The 20645-nt window shown below is 56.6% G+C and overlaps 1 protein-coding gene across 8 annotated transcripts in view; it reads left to right on the top strand.

Annotated features, from left to right (window-relative positions):
- Positions 1-20645, top strand: part of ANK1 (ankyrin 1) — a 238122-nt gene that overhangs the window by 177755 nt on the left and 39722 nt on the right. For 6 of the 8 annotated variants that reach the window (XM_070459729.1, XM_070459733.1, XM_020876352.2 and 3 more), the window contains exons 17-34: positions 140-337; positions 3053-3151; positions 5343-5441; positions 6159-6257; positions 7337-7429; positions 7909-7981; positions 8729-8752; positions 10266-10359; positions 11757-11835; positions 13895-13992; positions 14086-14310; positions 15474-15628; positions 15919-16130; positions 16630-16834; positions 17098-17194; positions 17478-17706; positions 19084-19209; positions 19530-19649. In XM_070459729.1, coding sequence (XP_070315830.1) covers positions 140-337; positions 3053-3151; positions 5343-5441; positions 6159-6257; positions 7337-7429; positions 7909-7981; positions 8729-8752; positions 10266-10359; positions 11757-11835; positions 13895-13992; positions 14086-14310; positions 15474-15628; positions 15919-16130; positions 16630-16834; positions 17098-17194; positions 17478-17706; positions 19084-19209; positions 19530-19649 — 2325 coding nt within the window. The remainder of the gene's footprint in view (positions 1-139; positions 338-3052; positions 3152-5342; positions 5442-6158; positions 6258-7336; positions 7430-7908; positions 7982-8728; positions 8753-10265; positions 10360-11756; positions 11836-13894; positions 13993-14085; positions 14311-15473; positions 15629-15918; positions 16131-16629; positions 16835-17097; positions 17195-17477; positions 17707-19083; positions 19210-19529; positions 19650-20645) is intronic. The other 2 variants (XM_070459728.1, XM_070459735.1) reach the window with 1 other exon arrangement.

Here is a 20645-nt window from a genome sequence, read left to right as displayed (position 1 = left end):
GAAGCGGCCCTCCTGGGTGACACCAGCCCTAAACCAGACCTCCTGGCCCTGCCTCGGAGGATCTGAACCAGGAGGCCTGTGCTCAGCTTGTCAACTCAGCACTCCTGTAATCAGGCTCTGGGGGCCCCGTCTATTTCAGAACGGCTACACCCCTCTGCACATCGCCGCCAAGCAGAACCAGCTGGAGGTGGCCCGCAGTCTGCTGCAGTACGGGGCCTCGGCGAACGCGGAATCGGTGCAAGGCGTGACCCCCCTCCACCTGGCGGCTCAGGAGGGCCACGCGGAGATGGTGGCTCTCCTGCTGTCCAAACAGGCCAACGGTAACCTGGGCAACAAGGTAAGCATGCGTCTGCGACGTTCCTGTAGACCTGATCGCGTTGGGGGTCAGCTGAAGCCTGGGAGCACCTGTGGTGTGGTGTGCCCGGGTTCTGAATCAGGTGTTGCACGTGTGTGTGAGTGTGAGTGTGTGCGTGTGTGTGACCCTTACAACAGCCCTGTGTAGGTTTTATCTCAGTTTTATAAATGAATAAACAGGTTCAGAAAGGTTGCTAATTCCAAGGTGGTAGGACCCCATGCCTACCTGATGCCAAAGCCTTGGCTGGTCCTTCCTAAATAGAATGACTCGAGAACCCACACAAAGGTCACTGTTGAAATCCACCGCACAGTTTCCCAAATAGAGGCCAGTTTCTACATTCAGGAATGTATGAAGTTGAAACTAAATATTCTTTTTCTGTAGGGAAGGCATTGTTTTCAAGGCTGACCTGTCCCTTAAATGGGATTATCAGTCCAGGGACTATTGGTGTGTGAGTGGAAAACCCTCCTGGGGTAGCGACCTGTGGAGGGAGGACCTGGGAACTGGTTCCCCGGTAACATCCTCGTGGTTTTCATCAGCCCCTCAAAGGAAGGCATGGCCCAAGAAAGCCTAAGAGTCACTCCTTTTGTTTTTTGTTTTGTTTTGTAAGTTTTAAGCTTTTTGTTGTGTACTGGGGTATAGCCAATTAAGGATGTCGTGGTAGTTTCAGGTGAATAGTGAAGGGATTCAGCCATCCATATCCCTGTGTCCATTCTCCCCCAAACTCCCCTCCCATCCAGGCTGCCACAGAACATTGAGCACAGTTCCCTGTCTATACAGCACGTCCTTGTTGGTTATCCATTTAATAGACAACAGTGTGTAAATATCAATCCTCAACTCCCTAACAATCCCTTCCCCCAATCCATCCCTCCAGAAACCGTAAGTTCGTTCTCTAAGTCTATGAGTCACTTCTTTTATTAAGCAGCCGTTTTATTGAAATTTAACTCCCATACCATAAACTTCACTGGTTTGAACTGTACTATTTGGTGGTTTTGGGTATATTTGCAGAATTGAATGAACACCACCACTACCTAACTTCAGGATATTCCCGCCACCCCAAAAGGAAACCTCAGACCCATTAGTGGCCACATCCCGTCTCCATCAAACCCCTGTCCCCTGGCAACCATTCATCGGCTCTCTGTCACCATGAATTTGCCTGTTATGGACATTTCTTCTAAATGGAATCATACGCTATAGAGAGTCACTTCTTTAGATGATAACATGAACATAATACAGTTTCAGAAGGGCAAGCATTTTAAGAATAACTTAATATTTCTTTAAGAATCTACTGGATCTGCTGGCTCTTTCTGGACAGGTTTGGACAGGTGACCCCCAGGAGGGAACCATTAGGGCAGCACCATTATATTGGTTACTTGCTGGTGCCATTTAAGTGAGCTCTGTCAGGGACCAGGAGCAGGATGGCCATGCCTTGCCCTGGAGACATGCCCACCCATCCACATCCCTCATCACCAGACAGGCTCCTGTGTTATCCCAGGGGTCAGGCACAGCGCCTGGTAGCTGGGACTGACCCAGGACCTGTTCTTCTCTGGGCATCCCTGCCCACTTCGCTGGCTTCAATGTGGGGGGCACTGCCCCTGGGCCTCCCATCAACCAGGGGGAAAGGACAGATGGTAGGGGAGGGTGAATGGAGTTTCTGGAGAAGGGGCAGCCCCGTTTGCCCCACAGTGAGGAAGGCTTGTAGAGTCAGATACAGGAGATAGAAGGCTTTCCTGGCATTTTTTTGTGAGCGCACATATATCAAGCAAGATTTCTGGAGTATTACCATCCTTATAAGATGGATGGACTTCCCTGGTAGCTCAGATGGTAAAGAATCCATCTATAATGCAGGAAACCTGTGTTCAATTCCTGGGTCAGGAAGATCCCCTGGAGAAGGGAATGGCTACCCACTCCAGTATTCTTGCCTAGAGAATTCCATGGACAGAGGAGCCTGGTGGGCTACAGTCCATGGGGTCGCAAAGAGTCAGACACGTCTGAGCGGCTAACACTCTCCTATGCACTATGAGAAGGATGTGATGAGAACTTCAAGAATCTGGCGTTTTTCAGTTCCAGCAGGATCTTCCATCATCCCATCCTTTTTCCAGTGAAGCACTGGCTGGGTGTGTGGATCACAGACTGCATTTAAATGGCACATCTTGCTTTACAACATGTTTTTGTCTATGTTTTCTCAAGCGAGCCTTCCTTTGCCCTTGAGATTTGTCAGTGAGAATCCCTATTTTCTCGATAAAGGAAACCAAAACTTTGAAGCTCATCTCAAGTCATGGAAATAAGAAATGTTACCACTGAAATGGACAATAAAGTTCATGTAGTTCAGATATCAGCAAACTATGGCCTGAAGGCCAAATCCGGCCCACCACTTGTTTGTATAAATAAAGTTTTATTGGAACACAGCCATGCCCATTTGTTCACCTGTTGGCAAAGATGCTTTCTCATTATGACTGATGGAGTTAAGCCTAAAATATTGCTTATCTGGCCCTTAGCAGAAGCCATTGTGGACCTCTGGCTTAGTTCCACCACCTCATCTTTCCGCTAAGGATGTAGGGGCCTAGAAGAGCTTGCCCGAGGTCAAATAGCTGGTTAGTGGCTACAGAGCTAAGTTTGACTCCCAAACCTCAGCGCTTTCCCAGGGTGACCTAGAACTCTATCTTGGCTGCAAGCTGATGAACTTCTTTTCCTTCCCAGAGTGGACTCACTCCCCTCCATCTGGTCGCACAAGAAGGTCACGTTCCAGTGGCAGACGTGCTGATCAAACACGGTGTCACAGTGGACGCCACCACCCGGGTAAGACCCACAGCCTGCATCCTGTCCACACCTTCCCCCTGCGCCCACGGGCCTGCCCACTCTGGCCTTCCTCGCTGGTCCATCCCAGGAGTCTGGAAACCCCAAGGACACAGCGGCCCATTCTTGTCTGCCTTTTCCTAGGGGCAGCAGTGGACCCCAGGCCAATGGACTCACTTTCCAGTGGGGAGTTTAAGAAGTTGGTTAAAACTTCTTTGAGCCTCTGCAGTGAGTCATGATTCCAACTCCTGTCTTACATGAGCCAGGTGTCAAAATGTCAGGCTTCCCTGGATGCGCTGGAGAATCCCGTGCCTTCTAGTCCAGATTTGGCTCAGAGCGGGTTAGCATTCCCAGAGCCTATCTGTGTGCAGAGGGTTGGCAGCGGGGCTGGCTCTGGGGTAGGGGGTGGAGAATAACCCAGTGCCCAGCACACAGTGGAATCTGCCTCCAGGCGCCTGCAGATGATGTAAGAGGCAGAAAGGGACAGTGGGTGTGATGTCTGGTGCAAGGAGGGCACTAGTGAACCCAAGGGAGAATAGAGGGAGGGAGGACAGGGTCTCTCCACTTGGTGGGAGAAGGAAGCTTCCTAGAAGAGGCATCATTTTGTTCCTTTTCACTGCAAGGCAAGTGTATTAAAAGAAAGGGACAACATGACACCCCTCCAGCCCCAGCCCCCTCCAGATCTCCGTTAAAGGCTCCCAGAAAAATCCAAGATGTAGTTTATCCCCAACTGCCTACAGCTTCCACAGGAATCTGCTTAAAACCCAAGAATGTTCTGGATCTTTAAGGTTCTCTGGCTGGCCCAGTTAGTCTTTTGGGATCTTGCCCTGAGTGGTCCTATGCTGTGAGTTAGAACTTGCTGCTGCTTTTGTTCAGCGGCTAAGACTTGTCCAGCTCTTTGCAACCCCATGGACTGCAGCACACCAGGCTTCCCTATCCTTCACCATCTTCTGGAGTTTGTTCAAACTCAGGTCCATTGAGTCAGTGATGCTGTCCAACCATCTCATCCTCTGTCACCCCCTTCTCCTGCCTTCAATCTTTCCCAGCATAAGGGCCTTTTCCAGTGAGTAGGTTCTTTGCATCAGGTGGCCAAAGTATTGCAGCTTCAGCTTCAGCATCAGTCCTTCCAGTGAATATTCAGGGTTGATTTCCTTCAGGATGGACTGGTTGGATCTCCTTGCTATCCAGCGGACTCTTAAAAATCTTCTCCAGCACCACAGTTGAAAAGCATCAGTTCCTTAGCACTCAGCCTTCTTTATGGTTCAACTCTCACATCCATATATGACTACAGGAAAAACCATATCTTTGACTAGATGGGCCTTTATCAGAACTTAGAGATCTCAAAGCCAGCCCATCACTTCAGATCCAGCCTGTGGGGTCTGGATCCAGATGGTCTCTGGGATCAGGCTCCCTAGGACACTTAGGGGCCAAGAGAGCCTTGGCCTGTCAGCCTGTGGAGGGAGCACTAAAATATTCAGCAGAACAGCTTCCTTGAGAATTACCTCCTTTGTGGCCAAAATTCAAGTGAATAAATACTGAGAGCCCACTCTTTTCAAGCCATGGCCAGTTCCTACCATCATGGTCCTGACTGTACCACTCAGTAGCCCAGACAGCAGGGCAAGGCGGGTCTTGTCCGGGTCAGCAGGGACCTCGTTCTCATACAAGGCCCCTGCCCTCCCCGGTTCCCTCGCTCCCCGAGTGCCGTCTTGGCTTCCGCAGCACGGGCTCTTCCCCCTTCCCTCCTCCCTCTTTGCTGCCCCCTCCCCACCCTCTTTTCTGAACTCCCTGTAAATATTGCCTCAGTTCCGTGAGCACCCCTTTTTTCTCACCATACTTCATCTGGGGACCTTCACTCACCACCAAGACTTAACGCCCACGGGCGCCTCCTCGCCGGGCCCTCTTCCCCAGACCCAGGGCCGGTTTTCCCATCACCTGCTTTCCTGCCCACCTTGAGTCTCCCCTGCTCACCTCACGCTGCGCTTGCCCGATGCCAAGCCCCGCACCCCTCTGAGGCCCCTGGCCTCCGACGGCCTGGACAGTTGACCCCAGGGAGCCGCTGCCAACCTCGCCAAGGCCTCCTCACCCATCCTCCCCTTTACCGCTGTTGCCGTGCGAGTTTCCTTCTCGTCCAGCTCAGAGTGACTCATGTTGTCCCCAGAAGCCCTGTCAGTCACTCTCCTCTGTTACTTTCCAGATGGGTTACACTCCACTCCACGTGGCCAGTCATTACGGGAACATCAAGCTGGTGAAGTTTCTGCTGCAGCACAAGGCAGACGTCAATGCCAAGACCAAGGTATGGGAATGCCCGAGATGGAGACATGCTGGGTCCACCCGCCTTTGCTGCAGGGCTTGTACCAGGACAAATATCTCCAGCAACAAAGATACAAAGACTCCATAAAGGGCAAAAAATAATCTCGCACCTGAGCAGTTGGGACAAGTCATGGATGACAAGATACACAGAAACCAAAAACCCAGCTGCCACTTCTAAAGAGCTGGGAGCAAAACCAGGGGGTCAGAAGCAAAAGCAGGGTCCTGTGCATGCCCCCTGCACACACCACCACCCGAGGGCAAACCACCGGAGTCAGCCCTCCAGCCTGACCCGCCCCTACCATCACTCCATGTCAGGAAACAGCTTATCCCATCGCCTTGGGGAGCAAGCAAGGAAACCTGTTACTTATTTTTAACCCTCCATCCCCGCTGCAGCAGGGGCCCTGATAAAGCCTTACCTGAGTTTCTTGTCTGGCCTCTGATCAATTTCTATTGACTGGAAAAGCCGAGGACCCTGGTCGGTAACAAGACCAGTGCCAGATACAGAGGCACCTAGAATCACTCTGGGCACACGTGGGGCTCCGCCTCAATTTTCAGCTTTGACGCTGGAGGAAGAAATGGGGAAAATGCATTCTTTTTTTTTTTTTTTTTTTTTGCGTACAGAAGACACAGGCTCTGTGGTGGGTGGGCAGTGCTTTCTCTGTCGCTAGCTCATCCTCCCAAATGTCTACCCGCTTCACAGCTCGGATACAGCCCCTTGCACCAGGCGGCTCAACAGGGCCACACGGACATCGTGACATTGCTTCTCAAACATGGTGCTTCCCCAAACGAGGTCAGCTCGGTGAGTACCGCCCGGGGCCCTGATTCCGGAGACCTGCTCTCATGGGGGCTGCTGAGACGAGCTTTCAGCGGGGAAGCTCAGTTCATCCTCCAGAGCATCTGGGACCCGAACAGGCTCCCGGGGGCATGGGGCCTCCTTCCAGAAGGTGGAAGTTTATCCTAGTAGCACCGCTTACCCTCCCCCTTTTATTTTTGTTTAAATGTTGTCAAAACCCTTAGTAATATCCTTGCTAAAATCTGTGAAGCTGTTCTCAGTGTGACGAGAGCGAACAGAACCAAATGTCTTGGGGGGGGGGGGTCCTGATGTTTGGGGGCCTCGGGGTTTACAGCCACGTCAGCGGTCACTGTTCAGGGGTCACTTCCTCCCCGGGCAACGGGACTGTCAGAGATACTGGCTTATCTCCATGACTGCTTCCAGCTCAGAAAACGTGAGGACCTCTGACTGTAGCTGTGGTTGCTGAAGCCGTAGCTGAGGATGGGACCAAATCTGCGTGGGGTAGACCCTGGAAGCAGAGAACTTTGAAAGGGCGCGGGTTCGACCCCTGGTCAGGGAACCGAGGTCCCACATGCCACGTGACGTGACCAGAAAGTTAAAAAAAGAGAAAAGAAGGAAAGCCTAGTTATCCATTTAGTTTCACTTAGCTCTTCCTTTTAAAATCCGAGTAGAAATTTGCCCCTCCCTTACTTTCTGGTGACTTGGGATTTCCCGCTGGCCTGAGAAGAGTTCACTGAAGTGTGTGGGTTATTTGAACTGTTTCCACGCTCAGCAACTGACACCCAAAGAACCGGCCTCGGCAGCCGTGGGCAGTACCGCCTGGGGCCCCCTTCTTCCTGCACCCCCACCGGTGCCTCCCTGACCATGACCTTGCCACTGGCTCCCTCTCGGCCGCTCTTGACTTCGGTGCAAGATCTCCTCTGAACACCCAGCACTGGCGGCTTATGTACCAGGGCAGCCCGGCTCTTTGAGCACCACTGACCACACCCATCTGGGCGCACACGCGTGCGGGGTCTTGCTCCGGGTGTGAACGACTGGGGTGTGGGTCTGGGCTGATCACGCCCTCCGTCTGCTCCCCTCCCCAGAATGGAACCACGCCTCTCGCCATAGCCAAGCGCTTGGGCTACATTTCTGTAACAGACGTGCTCAAGGTTGTCACCGACGAAACCAGCGTCGAGGTACGTCTGCTCCTCCCCTGCACCCCCACCTCAGACACGCACCGCCTGCAGGGTGCCCTCGGGGGTACCCCGGGAAGTGGAGCGTGTTCTGGGGTCCTGGGATCTCTGAGGGAAGCTTGAAGCCTGAAGAATTGAGGGTTGGGGGTGCGGTGGGGCGGGGCGGGGCGGGGCGGGGGTCCTCCTCCATCAGGCGGGGTTTTACTGCCACCTGGTGGCCAGAAGAGTTGGGGCCTGGACCAGACCAAGGGGCGGCCCAGACCGAGTTGAGGGCAGGCACCAGGCAACCAGAAGCTGGGGTTCCGTTCATCGCCCCCTACGGTTCCTGCCAGACCCCAGAGACCCTCTTGTCCTTCTCTTCATTTGGGACAAACCTCCTTTCTCATCTCCTTCCGGTCTCCAGTCATGACCAGATAACTGCCGGCTGGGTGAAAGGGTCCCCTGCGGTGTTGGGGTTGAATTCCTTGCTTTTTTCTCTTCAGTTGATCACGGACAAGCACCGGATGAGCTTCCCCGAGACGGTGGATGAGATCTTGGATGTCTCTGAAGATGAAGGTACAGGCTGGGATCCATACCACGTGCGGGTTGAGTCAGGCTGAAGCGGGGGCACTCGGGACTCTGAACACTCATTCAGGGGGGCCTCTGGCCGTCACCCCAGGTCACCAGGTCGTCAGAGTCGCAGCTGGACAGAACCACTTTCTAATGACGCTGTCCCTCATCAAAAGGGCTTCTTTAATGTGATTGGAGGAGAAGGAAATCTAACATCACAGAGATTAAAAATAGAAAATCCCAGAAAGTTGCATAAATACACGTGTGTTTGCATATAGCATACATGGAGTGTGATTCTGCTCAGATCAGCTCTCAGAGCCCTAAGGAACTGTCATAAAATTCCACCTGGTGCGTTCCTTGTGCTTTGAACGAATAGCAAGCTGTTTGATTTAAATTGCGTTAAGAATTCCTTTTCATCGGCTGCTCTTCAGACCACATGGTGGGTCAGTCGGTTTTGGGGGTGGATCTGTTATGAAATGACTGTTTTCCACTTCTGTGGGCCGCGGGGTACTTGTAGCACTTTTTCCTGCCCCAAGTACACCTGTCGCCTCGCTTAAATTGGAAGAGAATCCTGTGATTAACAAGGGTGGGGCTGCAGCAGATTCTCTCTCTGGCCCCTTCCATCCTGGTAACCCAGGAGTTGTGCAGCCTGGTGGGCTAAGCTCTCCTGAATGCCCTTTAACGAGACACCTCTCACTTGGCCTGACTTCAATCCTGTCCTTCCTTAAACATGGCTCTTTCTTTGCTTTCCAGGAACTGCTCACATAACTATAATGGGTATGAAACACTCTCTGTTCCCTGTGGTCCTTTCTCATGAGCGCATTTCACCCTCAGCCAGCCAAGCTCTCACTAATCCACCCCTGCTTTCCATAACAATCAGAGCTTGACTCAAGCGGGACATTTCCGCCTGTACAGTCCACGCCTTGGCGGGTGCTCCAGCCTGTCCGCGTCTGTGTCTGTGCCACTTGCCACTGTGTCCGCGGTCATAACTGCATGAGCTGCTGTGGTTCCATCCTGTCGGCTCCTGATCACCAGGAGGGGCCGCTGAGGGGCAGGAAAGGACCCTGCAAGATCCAGGGCCCCCACTCCAGTGCAAGGAGGAGAGAGAATCTAAGAGGCAGAGTCGGGGTTGCAGACAGAAGTTGAACCTCCTGGCAATGGGCTTCGGGAATGCGGATTCAGCCGCTGAGGCCACACAAGTCCCTAGTGCCTCTCCAGACGGATGGGCTCTGTTCCACGGGGGGTTGTTCTTCTGTCCCGTGTGGCGTGGAAAAGAACAGAAGCACCTCTTTAGGGAAAGAGCACCCTCCACAAGGGCTGTTTTGAAGTGGAACTTGTCAGGCAAAGAAGGTTCCTTCCGGGCCTTCCCTGGTGGTCCAGTAGTTAAGACTTTGCGCTTCCAGAGCAGGGGGTGTGGGTTTGATCCCTGGTCAGCTTCCCTGGTAGCTCAGCTGGTAAAGAATCTGCCTGCGATGCAGGAGACCTGCTTTGATCCCTGGGTTGGGAAGACCCCCTGGAGAAGGGAACAGCTGCCCACTCCAGTACTCTTGGGCTTCCCTGGTGGCTCAGCTGGTAAAGAATCTGCCTGCAATGCGGGAGACCTGGATTCAATCCCTGGGTTGGGAAGATCCCCTGGAGAAGGGAAAGGCTACCCACTCCAGTACTCTAGGGCTTCCCTGGTAGCTCAGCTGGTAAAGAATCCACCTGCAATGCAGGAGACCTGGGTTCAATTCCTGGGTTGGGAAGATGTAGGCTACCTACTCTAGTTTTCCTGGGTTTCCCTGGTGGCTCAGCTGGTAAAGAATCTGGCTGCAGTGCAGGAGACCTGGATTTGATCCCTGGGTTGGGAAGATCCCCTGGAGAAGGGAAAGGCTACCCGCTCCAGTATTCTGGCCTGGAGAATTCCATGGACTGTATAGTCTGTGGAGTTGCAAGGAGTTGGACACATCTGAGGGACTCGCACTTTCAGGGAACTGAATCCCACATGCTGTGAGGCATGCCACCACCCCTCCCCCGCCACCCTCAAAAGGAAGAAAGTCCCTTTTGATTGAGTTGTTATCTTCTCCAAAGCCTGGTGCAGACTATGTTAGGGACTGGCTGCCCTGCTCCAGTGCTGGAGGTACTGGGCTGGTTGAAGATGAAGACATTGCTATGGTCCGCTTTGAGCATCAGAGACCTTGCCCCATGCCCCAGCAGGGGCGAGCATTGAGAGGAGGAGGGGGAAAGACACTTTTTAAAAAGAAAGAGAGTCTCTCCTTCCTATCATTCACTTAAACCTGTGTGGTTTCAGGGGAGGATCTTGGCCCCAGGGCAGAGAGGCCAGATGCCAGGGATGTAGATGAAGAGAAAGAGCTACTGGATTTCGTGCCGAAGCTGGACCAAGTGTAAGAAATGCTTCCGTTGCGGTGTGTGTGTGTGGGGGGGGCCCTCCTCCCCAGACTCCAGGTAGAAGATCCCTGAGCAGGGAGGCTCCAGGAAGGCCAGGCCTGGACAGAGAGCTGGCCCAGTGTCTTAGGATGAGCCAGGCCTGCACTGGGGGTGCCAGGCGGGGGCAGAGGTCTCCCCTACAGCCTGCCACCCTCTCTGGGGTTCCTGCCTCCTCCCACTGTTCCTCCTCCCCTCCCTCAGTGCTCTATCCACACCCCTCCCCCTTTCAGACAGTCAGCTTTGCTCCAGAAAAATCCACTGAGGGAGATCCCATTAGAAACCGTTGTCAAAAAAGGGATGGGCTATTATAGGATGGGGCTTCCCTGGTGGCTCAGAGGGTAAAGAATCTGCCTGCAATGCGGGAGACCTAGGTTCGATCCCTGGGTTGGGAAGATCTCCAGCCCACTTCAGTATTCTTGCCTGGAGAACTTCATGGACAGAGGAGCCTGGTGGGCTACAGTCCATGGGGTGGCAAAGAGTTCAACATGACTGAGTGACTAACACACACACATATGTTATAGGATTATATGAAATCACATGTGTGAAATTTTGAACATTGTAAAGCACTATATAATTTAGTGAACCTTTCATTTAGTTAAGAAATTTAAATAGAAAGAAACTATTGCCAAGCTGAGCTCACAGGCCAGCCTCGTCTCTCCATCAGCCGGTCCAGTAGGGAAACCCTGCAAAGGGTCTGCGTCTGCCTGGCACATGTCTCTCGTTCCTCCGGGAATGCAGTGAGCTATTCCCATGTGCATGTGTTGGTGCACACAGGGGTTCTGTGAACGAACCTGAAAGCAACAAGTTTGTAGGAACATTGAGCCCTTGGGTTTTCTGAAAAGACAAACATGTGCCAGCTTGGTTCCGGGGCTTATACAAAAGAGGGCCGTGGACCAAGGAGAAGGGAACCTGTGATTAGTATTATTGAACTTTAGTCAGAAACACAAAACTAAGACCTCAACCACGGAGAACCTACAGATGTATTTGGTAGGATGAAAACACACACCCAGTGGTCAGACCGTGATGCAGAATAAGATGTTATGGCCAGAACAAGAGTTCCCTCAACAAGGGGACTAAGGCTATAGAACTGGGGTTGTACGGGCAGGAAGACTTCCTGGAGGAGGCAGTCTTTCAACTCAGGCTCAAGACAGGCTCTGGGGAAAGGCCTAGAGGTGGAGTGGGGGAGGCCAGGATGTAGGACCTGTGCCAGTGGGGTTCAGATGGTGGAGGGGGTGGGATCGGATTGGATAGGTGATCCTGGGGGTACAGAAATGTCTCCCTGAGGCACCCAGTGGAAGATTATGGGCTATGCAGAAGGATCGCGCCCTAATATCCCAATGTCCTCGGCGTACAGGGTAGAATCTCCAGCCATCCCGCGGATTCCCTGCGTCACACCTGAGACAGTGGTGATCAGAGCTGAAGAGCCAGATCAGGTGAGACGCGTTCTTTCTCTTACCTCCTCTTGGCGGGGAACAGATTCCCCAGGCAGTGATTGCTCTGAGATGACCTGCAGGATGGGAAGAATTCATAAAGCTCGCCACACTTACCAGGCCCCGCGGATCCCAGGTTTCACGTGTCTTCTGCAGCAGCTGTGCCCCCAGCACTCATATAACCCCAGCTATTGAAGATCTGAATCTCTGAGAGCCCGAGGGTGCCTGAGACACCCTCATGCCAGTCTCGGTGGGTCTGAGAACTGACAGAACAAGTTCTAGCTCCAAAGCCCATGTTCTCTTGCACAGACGCCCTGAGCACACGCTGTCTGCACCCATGGGGGCCATGGGTCCCGGTACTGGAGAGGGGGCCCCGAGGCTGCAGCCGCACCTCCGTGGAGCTGCGGGCAAGTCCGGCACCTTTTTGTTTCACATCCATAAAAATGGGACAGTTTCTGCCTCACCTTCCTCAAGGGATTACTGGGAACTTAAAAATACCAGTCCAGGTGGAAAGGGGACGTCAAGGAGAGCTGTCCCCAGCGTGGCTGCTACTCATTATAATACCCTATTTGTGGCTTCCCTTGATGCCGCTTGAATTTGTCCCCCAAATGGGTGGGATGGTTTAAAACAATGTAATGCTCCTCGATTTAATTTTTATGCTAGCTGGCACTCTTTTTTCCCCAGGACCAAGGGGTTTCTGGGATCAGAAGGAAGCAGTGTAGTGTTTAGAGGTTGGAAACAGCCACCCTGAGCGTGGTCACTGAGCCAGACGTGTTGGTTTTCCAGCTAGGGCTGGTCTCTTTCTCCCCCATGAAGGGATACATGTCTGAAAGCAGCGGCGGAAGCCCTGGACCCCAGTGGGGCAATGGGAGAGGATGGCTGTGACACAGTCTGGTCAGCCCTCCCACCCTAGGGCAGGTCACAGGGCTGCCCTGTGGTGGTGTCTTGCCACGGGGCGGGGGGGAGTTTGGGAGATACGGTCAGATACGGCCCTGGCACTGCCATGGTATGTTCCCCCCATGCTGCTGAAGACAGCGATGAGAAAGCCCCAGGGGGACGTGGGTTCTGCTGTCCCCTGGCCAACCGTGCACTCTGAGGCCCTGCTAAGTCGTGAACCGAGTCAGCAGGGGCTTCCTAGAGTCCCACCAGGCGCCCTGGAGGGGACCGCGGGTGGGAGGGCACGGGAGCAGATGGTCCAGCTGGGGAGGGTCTCAGAACGCAGCGGGGTGACTACCCAACGGCTCAGCAGTATTGGGGGCGGCGGGGAGCCCTTCCAGGTCAGAGTCAAGGGCAAGGGTTCTCAGAGGAGGCAAGAGGTGGATGATGCACTGGGGTCCAGTGAAGGAGATGGATGTGGGCGCCTGGGACGATAGGGATGCCAGAGCGAGGGCCAAGTTGAGAATAAAGCTGGAGGGGGTGGGGGTAGGATCCGAACCTACAGGCTTCGTGAGTCCTCGCGATGGACAAGGCCTGGGCTGAGGCAGCCCTGAGGTCCTGCAATTACAGCATCACTGTGAGGAGGGGGCCGCCCCATTTGCAGAGGAAGAAGCGGGGAGCCCCCCCTGCCCTGGGATGGGTGGGGGTCTGTTCTTTTTTCCTGGATACTGCAGTTCACGTGGCTTTCCCAGAGCTGGGCAGCTTTTAGGTGATGGCGTGGGCTCTGGTGCCAACTCGCATGTGAAAAGGAGCTGCGTGGAGCTCACATGGCAGGATTCATGGGGCAGGTGGGGGCAGGGGGAAGGCTGGAAGTGTGCGTGGTGTGTGAGCTAAGACCGGGGCTGGACGGGAAGGAGGGCTCGCTCCAGCGTCGGAAGCCCTGGCCTAGGGTCCTGAGCCGAGGAGAGGCCATGTAGGTCCCAGGAGGCCCGTGCTCCCTTTTAGACTCTGGGTGACCTTTGTCCCAAAGGGTCAGTGAATTCCGGACAGCACCTCCTTCGCTGGGCCCTTGGCTGGCCGAGTCTCCCTGACCTCTGTGTGAGGTCCACTGGCCGGGACCATCGGCTGGAGCTGTGACCCGCGGGTGATAACAGCTGGCCTTTCCCCCGCCCCGCTCCATCCCCAGGTGTCCAAAGAGTACGATGAAGATTCTCTGATCCCCAGCAGCCCGGCCACAGAGACCTCGGACAACATCAGCCCCGTGGCCAGCCCGGTGCACACAGGGTGAGTGGACCGGGAGGGGCTGGCGGCCCTGGCCCCTCTCGCCCGCCCGGCCGCCTGCCTGGGAGAGGCCGACATGGATCTGCTATACCCTAGGTTCCTGGTAAGCTTCATGGTGGACGCCCGTGGGGGCTCCATGCGGGGCAGCCGGCACAACGGCCTGAGGGTGGTGGTCCCGCCGCGGACGTGCGCAGCGCCCACCCGCATCACCTGCCGCCTGGTGAAGCCCCAGAAGCTGCCCACGCCGCCCCCACTGGCCGAGGAGGAGGGCCTGGCCAGCAGGGTCATTGCGCTGGGGCCCACAGGCGTCCAGTTTCTGAGGTAAGAGCTCGCTCCCCTGCCCCCTGACCCGTCCCTGCCGCACCCAGGCCGAGGGGAGGCGAACCCAGAAACTGCCACCCCCAGCCCCTGCCCAGCCTGCTTTCTCTGTGTCCTGACTTGTCAGAATTAGAAGCCCCTGGGCTCCTAGGTACACATAGGAGGCTGGTGCCTGGGGCGAGCTTAGCACCCTCAGGTCCTATGTGATGCTCTTAGAAGGGGATGAACACGGCTACTTCGGAGGCCCCCTGCCCCGCCCCGAGGTTTCGTTAAGTTCTGAAATGGGCTTCCTAGAAGACAGCCTTGCAGCCTTGGTCCCAAGGACAAGTCTGATGGTTTTGGAGGACCCCCTCACCCTTCTGGCAGCAGACCTGCTTCTCCTGGCACCCCTGCCTCCTTCAGGCACCATGGGCTCCATGTTCGGACAGGCCTGGCCCAGGAGGCCCTGACCTCCCGTCTGCGTCCATGGCCTGTCTCGCTCCCACCCCCGCCCCCAGCTTTCTTCCACTGACTGCAGAGCAGCTGTAAACATTCACGTTGATTTCCCCTTTAAATGTGACGCTCAAAACCGTCCTTCCTCGATTCCCTCGTGGCTCCGCAGTAAAGAGTCTGCCTGCAATGCGGGAGATGCTGGTTCGATTCCTCGGTCGGGAAGATCCCCTGGAGGAGGGCATGGCACCCCACTCCAGTATTCTTGCCTGGAGAATCCCAGGGACAGAGGAAGCCTGGTGGGCTACAGCCCGTGGGACTGCAAAGAGTCAGACACGACTCAGCGACTAAATAACAGCAACAACTACAACCATCCTCCCAAGGAAATGCCACTGTCTAGACTGACAGAGGAGGATGCTGAGGCTCAGAGGGGTTTGGTCCCCTGTGCAAGATACGAATGGGTTCTCCAGGTCAGGTCCAAGGTCAGGGTTATTCTGCCAAGCCTCAGCCACGTGGTCGTGGCAGGACGCGCCCTGTGAAGTGAGGTTGGGCCTGATGAGACGGTCCTGGGGCATCCCGAGAACCTGAGGCAGGTCTGTCCGCTGTGAGGACCAGCCCGTTGGGGGGACCCTGCTGCCCCCCGCCTGCCTGCTCTTGCCTCCCGAGCCCACGGCCGTCGCCCACACGGCACACACACCTGCGTCCAGCCCCTCGCCTGTCCCCTCTGTCCCCCCCAGCCCTGTCATCGTGGAGATCCCCCACTTCGCCTCCCAAGGCCGTGGGGACCGTGAGCTCGTGGTGCTGCGGAGTGAAAATGGCTCCGTGTGGAAGGAACACAAGAACCGCTACGGAGAGAGCTACCTGGACCAGATCCTCAACGGGATGGACGAAGGTGAGCAAGCCCCGGGGGCCCAAGCAGCGCCTTCCTCCTGGAGGAGAGGGTTTGATGCTGTGCTGGGGGTGGGCTGGCGGTGCCTCCTGGGGTGTGGGAGGCCCTGAGAGTCTAGAGACGGCTCAGCTCCGGCGCCCAGGCCCCCTGCAGCCTGGTCTCCTTGTGCTGCTCTGTCTGGGCCTGGACTCTTTCCCACCCCTGCCAGAGGGGGGCTGGTGCTGGAGCCGGGACGAGGGGCCCTGGGGGCCCGCGGTGGTGACCGGCGGGTGGGCGTGTGTGTGTGGTTGCAGAACTGGGGAGCCTGGAGGAGCTGGAGAAGAAGCGCGTCTGCCGCATCGTCACCACCGACTTCCCCCTATACTTCGTGATCATGTCGCGGCTCTACCAGGACTACGACACCATCGGCCCAGAGGGCGGCTCTCTGACGAGCAAGCTGGTGCCCCTGGTGCAGGCCACCTTCCCTGAGAACGCGGTCACCAAGAGGGTGAAGCTGGCCCTGCAGGTGATGCACGCAGCCCCTCTGCCTGCTGGGGCTCCGTCAGCCTGGACCGGGTTCAAGGCATCAGGGCCCTCAGAGATAGCCTTCATCCTTAGAGATAGCCTTCATGCCCCCCAGGACACCTCTACCTGTTGGTCCACTGCCTAAAAAATCCCGTGAGAGCTCTGACCTTAAGCTCAGAAGAGAGTTGGGTGGCTGGGATAGGGCAGATGCTCCATTAAGTTGCAGGAAACCCTAGATGACGTGTTTAAACCGCCGGGTCAGCATTGAGGGGCAGCCACGTGGCTCCCTGGACAGGTGCCTGATGCTGAGCAAGGCCCTGGAGAGTGGGGAGCAGCAGGGAAATGGGGGTTGAGGCTCAGACAGGGGAGCTGGGCAGGACGTCAGCAGGACACCCCCCCCCAGCCCCCAGGGGTCCAGGCTGCCGGGACAGCTGCTCTCATCCCCTCCCACGGGCCCCTCGGCTGCTCCGGGCTGAGTGTCCCCCTTGGGCATCTTGCAGGCCCAGCCTGTACCCGATGAGCTGGTCACCAAACTCCTGGGCAACCAGGCCACGTTCAGCCCCATCGTCACCGTGGAGCCGAGGCGCCGGAAGTTCCACCGCCCCATCGGCCTCCGCATCCCGCTGCCCCCGTCCTGGATGGACAACCCCCGGGACAGCGGGGAGGGGGACACCACCAGCCTGCGGCTGCTCTGCAGCGTCATCGGTGAGGGGCGCCCCTCGGAGGCGGGAGGGGATGGAGCTGGGGAGCGATGGGCCCTTGGAGGGATGGGGGTCTGCCTCCAGGTAGAGTCTCCCTGTCCCTGAAGAGCCCCCGGACCCCAGAGGAGGGGGTCCTCCCAGGGGGGGAGGAGGTCACGGGGTGCAGGGTGGCAGGGTGGGGGGCTGGGATCAGGGCCTCAGCCAGGTGTGCATGCCCTGCGTCGGCCTCTGGAGATGGTCCCCCAGCCCTGTCTATGCCTGTGGCAGGGGGAACGGACCAGGCCCAGTGGGAGGACATCACGGGGACCACCAAGCTCGTCTATGCCAACGAGTGCGCCACCTTCACCACCAACGTCTCTGCCAGGTGAGACCCCGCCCCGCGGCCCGACCCCGTGGCCTCCCCCCCCCGCCCCGGGCCCTGTGCAAGGAGGGTGGCGGCTGTCCCCGGGGGCGGCCGTGCTCAGGCTGACCTTGTAAGCCGGAGGGTCCTCTGCTGTCCCTCCCCTTCTCCACCTGAAAGCGCCGCCCCCACCCCCACTGGGGCTGTCTGAGCGGCCACCGCCCTGCTCACAGGCCGTCCTGTTGGATGGGGGGGACGCTCCTGCCCCGGACGCTTAGGGACAGGCTCAAGGCTGCCCTCCTTTCAGATTCTGGCTGTCGGACTGCCCCCGGACGGCTGAAGCCGTGAACTTTGCCACCCAGCTGTACAAGGAGCTGACCGCGGTGCCCTACATGGCCAAGTTTGTCATTTTCGCCAAGATGAATGACCCCCGGGAAGGGCGTCTGCGATGCTACTGCATGACGGACGACAAGGTTGACAAGACGCTGGAGCAGCACGAGAACTTCGTGGAGGTGGCCCGGAGCAGGGACATCGAGGTAGGGGCCGGCCCCACCCCTGGGCCCACGCCTCGAGGGGAGACGGCACCTCCAGGGCCGCGGGTCCGGGGGGGGTGGCACTGGAACCCCAAGCCGTCAGGAGGGCCGCCTCTGCAGAGGGGCTCCTGGGCGTGTCCCTCTCGGAAAGCATCCTTGGGAGGCCGCCCCAAAGCTGAGGACACCGCCCTGTGTGTCTCAGGGAGGCTGCAGGCTGTCTACCCAGTGGTACTAAGAGCTGACGTTCATTAAAATTCTCACCTCCCAGATGCTATTAAAAGTGCTTGAGGGACTTCCCTGGTGGTCCAGTGGTTATGACTTCACCTTCCAGTGCCAGGGGGAGGGTTCGATCCCTGGTCAGGGACCAGGATCCCACATGCCTCACAGCCCAGAATCCAAAACATGAAACTGAAGAGATATTGTAACAAACTCAATAAAGACTTTAAAAACGGTTCACATCAAAGACAAAAAAATCTTTAAAATTTTTTTTAAAAATAGAAAATAAAAAGACTCAAGTGACATCATCTCCCCTGATTCTTGCAATGGGGTGTCCTTCTCTTATCCCCAGTTTACAGATGAGGAAAGCGAGGCTGGGAGAGGTTAGGTAACCTGCCCAAGGTCACACAGCTAAGTTAACGGTAGAGAAAGGACTTGTCCTACTCTCTCTGCCACACCAGGGTTTAGGCGGTGCCCAGACGGGGAAGCAGGGGAGAGCTTGGGCAAATGGGAGGCGAAGTGAAGTGCGGGCCTTGGTGTGAACCTGTCACCCATCCTGGAGTCCTCACTTGGGTTAAGATGTGTAACAAGCCAGGACCTTGCCCAAAGTCTGGTCTCAGAGGCTGTCCTGAGCCTTCCAGGGGTTCTGACGGGCCAGAAGGAGGAGCCCAACGCTGGGACCTGCCTCAAATGCTGTTTGGGGCACTAACCGGGCAAAGGATTGTGTCTCTTTGGGCCTCAGTTTCCTCACCTGTCAAATGGATTCCTGGTAACTTCTCAGTGGAAAGTTTTATATACACAGTAGGGATCGTTTTGCTGTGGGTGAGATTAAAATACCACGTGGCCTTTCTGGCACTCACATAAATGAAACACTGTTGGATGGGTGTTAAAAGAGAGAAATGCTTTCTGGAGCCGTATTATGATCTGCTAGTGGAGTTCTGGAGTCCTTTGATAAGCAGCGGCGATCAACCACACAGGGAGACGTGGAAAGTTCTGCCTATTATAAAAAACCCTTTGAAGTAAAGAACCATCTGCTGTGACCTTTCCAAAACCCTCCATGGGGCTTCCCAGGGCACAGCCTCTGGGCTTGTTGGGAGGGAGAGACCAGGGCTGCCAAGGGGGCCAGGCGTCTGTGTGTTCCCACCTGCTCCCTCTCTCCCGCAGGTTTTGGAGGGCATGCCGCTCTTTGCCGAGCTCTCGGGGAACCTGGTGCCCGTCAAGAAGGCTGCTCAGCAGCGGAGTTTCCTCTTCCAGTCCTTCCGGGAGAACCGGTTGGCCATTCCTGTCAAGGTGCGCCCTCCTCTCGCCCACCCCTCGTTCGGGTCTAGAAGTTTGGGAGGCAGAGGCTCCAGAGCTGGCCGGGCTGGTGGCTGGGGTCGGGGAGGGGGATGTCCTCTGAGCCGGCCGGGCTGGTGGCCGGGGTCGGGGAGGCAGAGAGCCCAGAGCCGGCTGGGCTGGTGGCCGGGGTCAGGGAGGGGGATGTCCTCTGAGCCGGCCAGGCTGGTGGCCGGGGTCGGGGAGGCAGAGGGCCCAGAGCCGGCTGGGCTGGTGGCCGGGCTGGGCGGGGCGAGGGCGGCCCCCGACCCTCCGTTCTGTGTGACTGAGTCCAGGTGAGGGACAGCAGCCGGGAGCCAGCAGGGTCCTTGTCCTTCCTGCGAAAGGCGATGAAGTACGAGGACACGCAGCACATCCTCTGTCACCTGAACATCACCATGCCGCCCTGCACCAAGGTGAGTGCCCCACCGGGGCCCTCGGCCAACAGACGGCCCGAGACGCGCCCCCCTCCCCACCCTCCGGGGTGGAGAAAGGCCCTGGGCTCTCCTCTGACACAGGCTGTGGCCCGGTCCTTCCTGCAAAGCTCAGGGGCACACGTCAGGGTGCAAGGGTGACACCCGTGTTCACCCCGAGGCCCCGAGCTCCCCAGGACCCCCCCTCCGGGAGGTTGGAAGGCGATGCCTGAGAACCGGATGGCTGGTGGCTGAAGGTGTCCCAGCCACGGCAGGGCTTCTTCGGAGCCTCTTTCTCCTGAACTTGCTCAGAGGCCAGGCCTCCCCAGAGAAGGGAAGCCTGGTGTCTCAGCCCCACGCTTGCCCGGGGCTCTGAGCTCAGCGGAGGCATGAGAGGACCGAGTGTCACCAGCCAGGGAGCACCAGGCTGCCCCAGGGATGGAGGGACCGCTTCGGTCGTGTTGGTGACTCCTGGTGTTTTTATCATCAGCCTTTCATGCCCAACTAGACAAGTGAGGCCACGTCCAAACGTTGAGGCTGGTTTTCTTTCCTGACTAAGGACGAGGGGGAGCCGACTTCTTTTTCACCAGAGGGGCTCCTGAAGCCTTGAACAAGCACCCTGTTGCTTTGCCACAGCGCAAGCATGCAAAGGCTTGGGCACAGGTCTTTTGAGAAAGGAATTCAGAAAGAAAAGCTCATCGTTTTTGGTTTTGTTTTTTTTAGAATGCAAACCCCAGCTCCACCGATTACTGTCTGAGCGGCCTTGGGTGGGTTGTTGCAGCCACTGGGCTGGTGACTTGGGAAGAATGATGGCACCTGCCTCAGGCAGCTCTGACCACCAGGCAGGGCCTGGCATATGATTAGGGCAGCGTGAGCTTATTATTATTGGGCGTCCCTGGCGGCTCAGTGGTAAAGAAGCCGCCTGCAAGTCAGGACAGGCTGGTTCGATCCCTGAGTCGGGAAGACGCCCCTGGACGAGGGCACAGCAACCCACTCCAG

The sequence above is a fragment of the Odocoileus virginianus genome, chromosome 32 (genome assembly GCF_023699985.2).
Source record: "Odocoileus virginianus isolate 20LAN1187 ecotype Illinois chromosome 32, Ovbor_1.2, whole genome shotgun sequence".
NCBI classification, from domain to species: Eukaryota; Metazoa; Chordata; class Mammalia; order Artiodactyla; family Cervidae; genus Odocoileus; species Odocoileus virginianus.
Note: the sequence above shows the minus strand (reverse complement) of the source record. Positions and strands in the feature narration are given on the sequence as shown.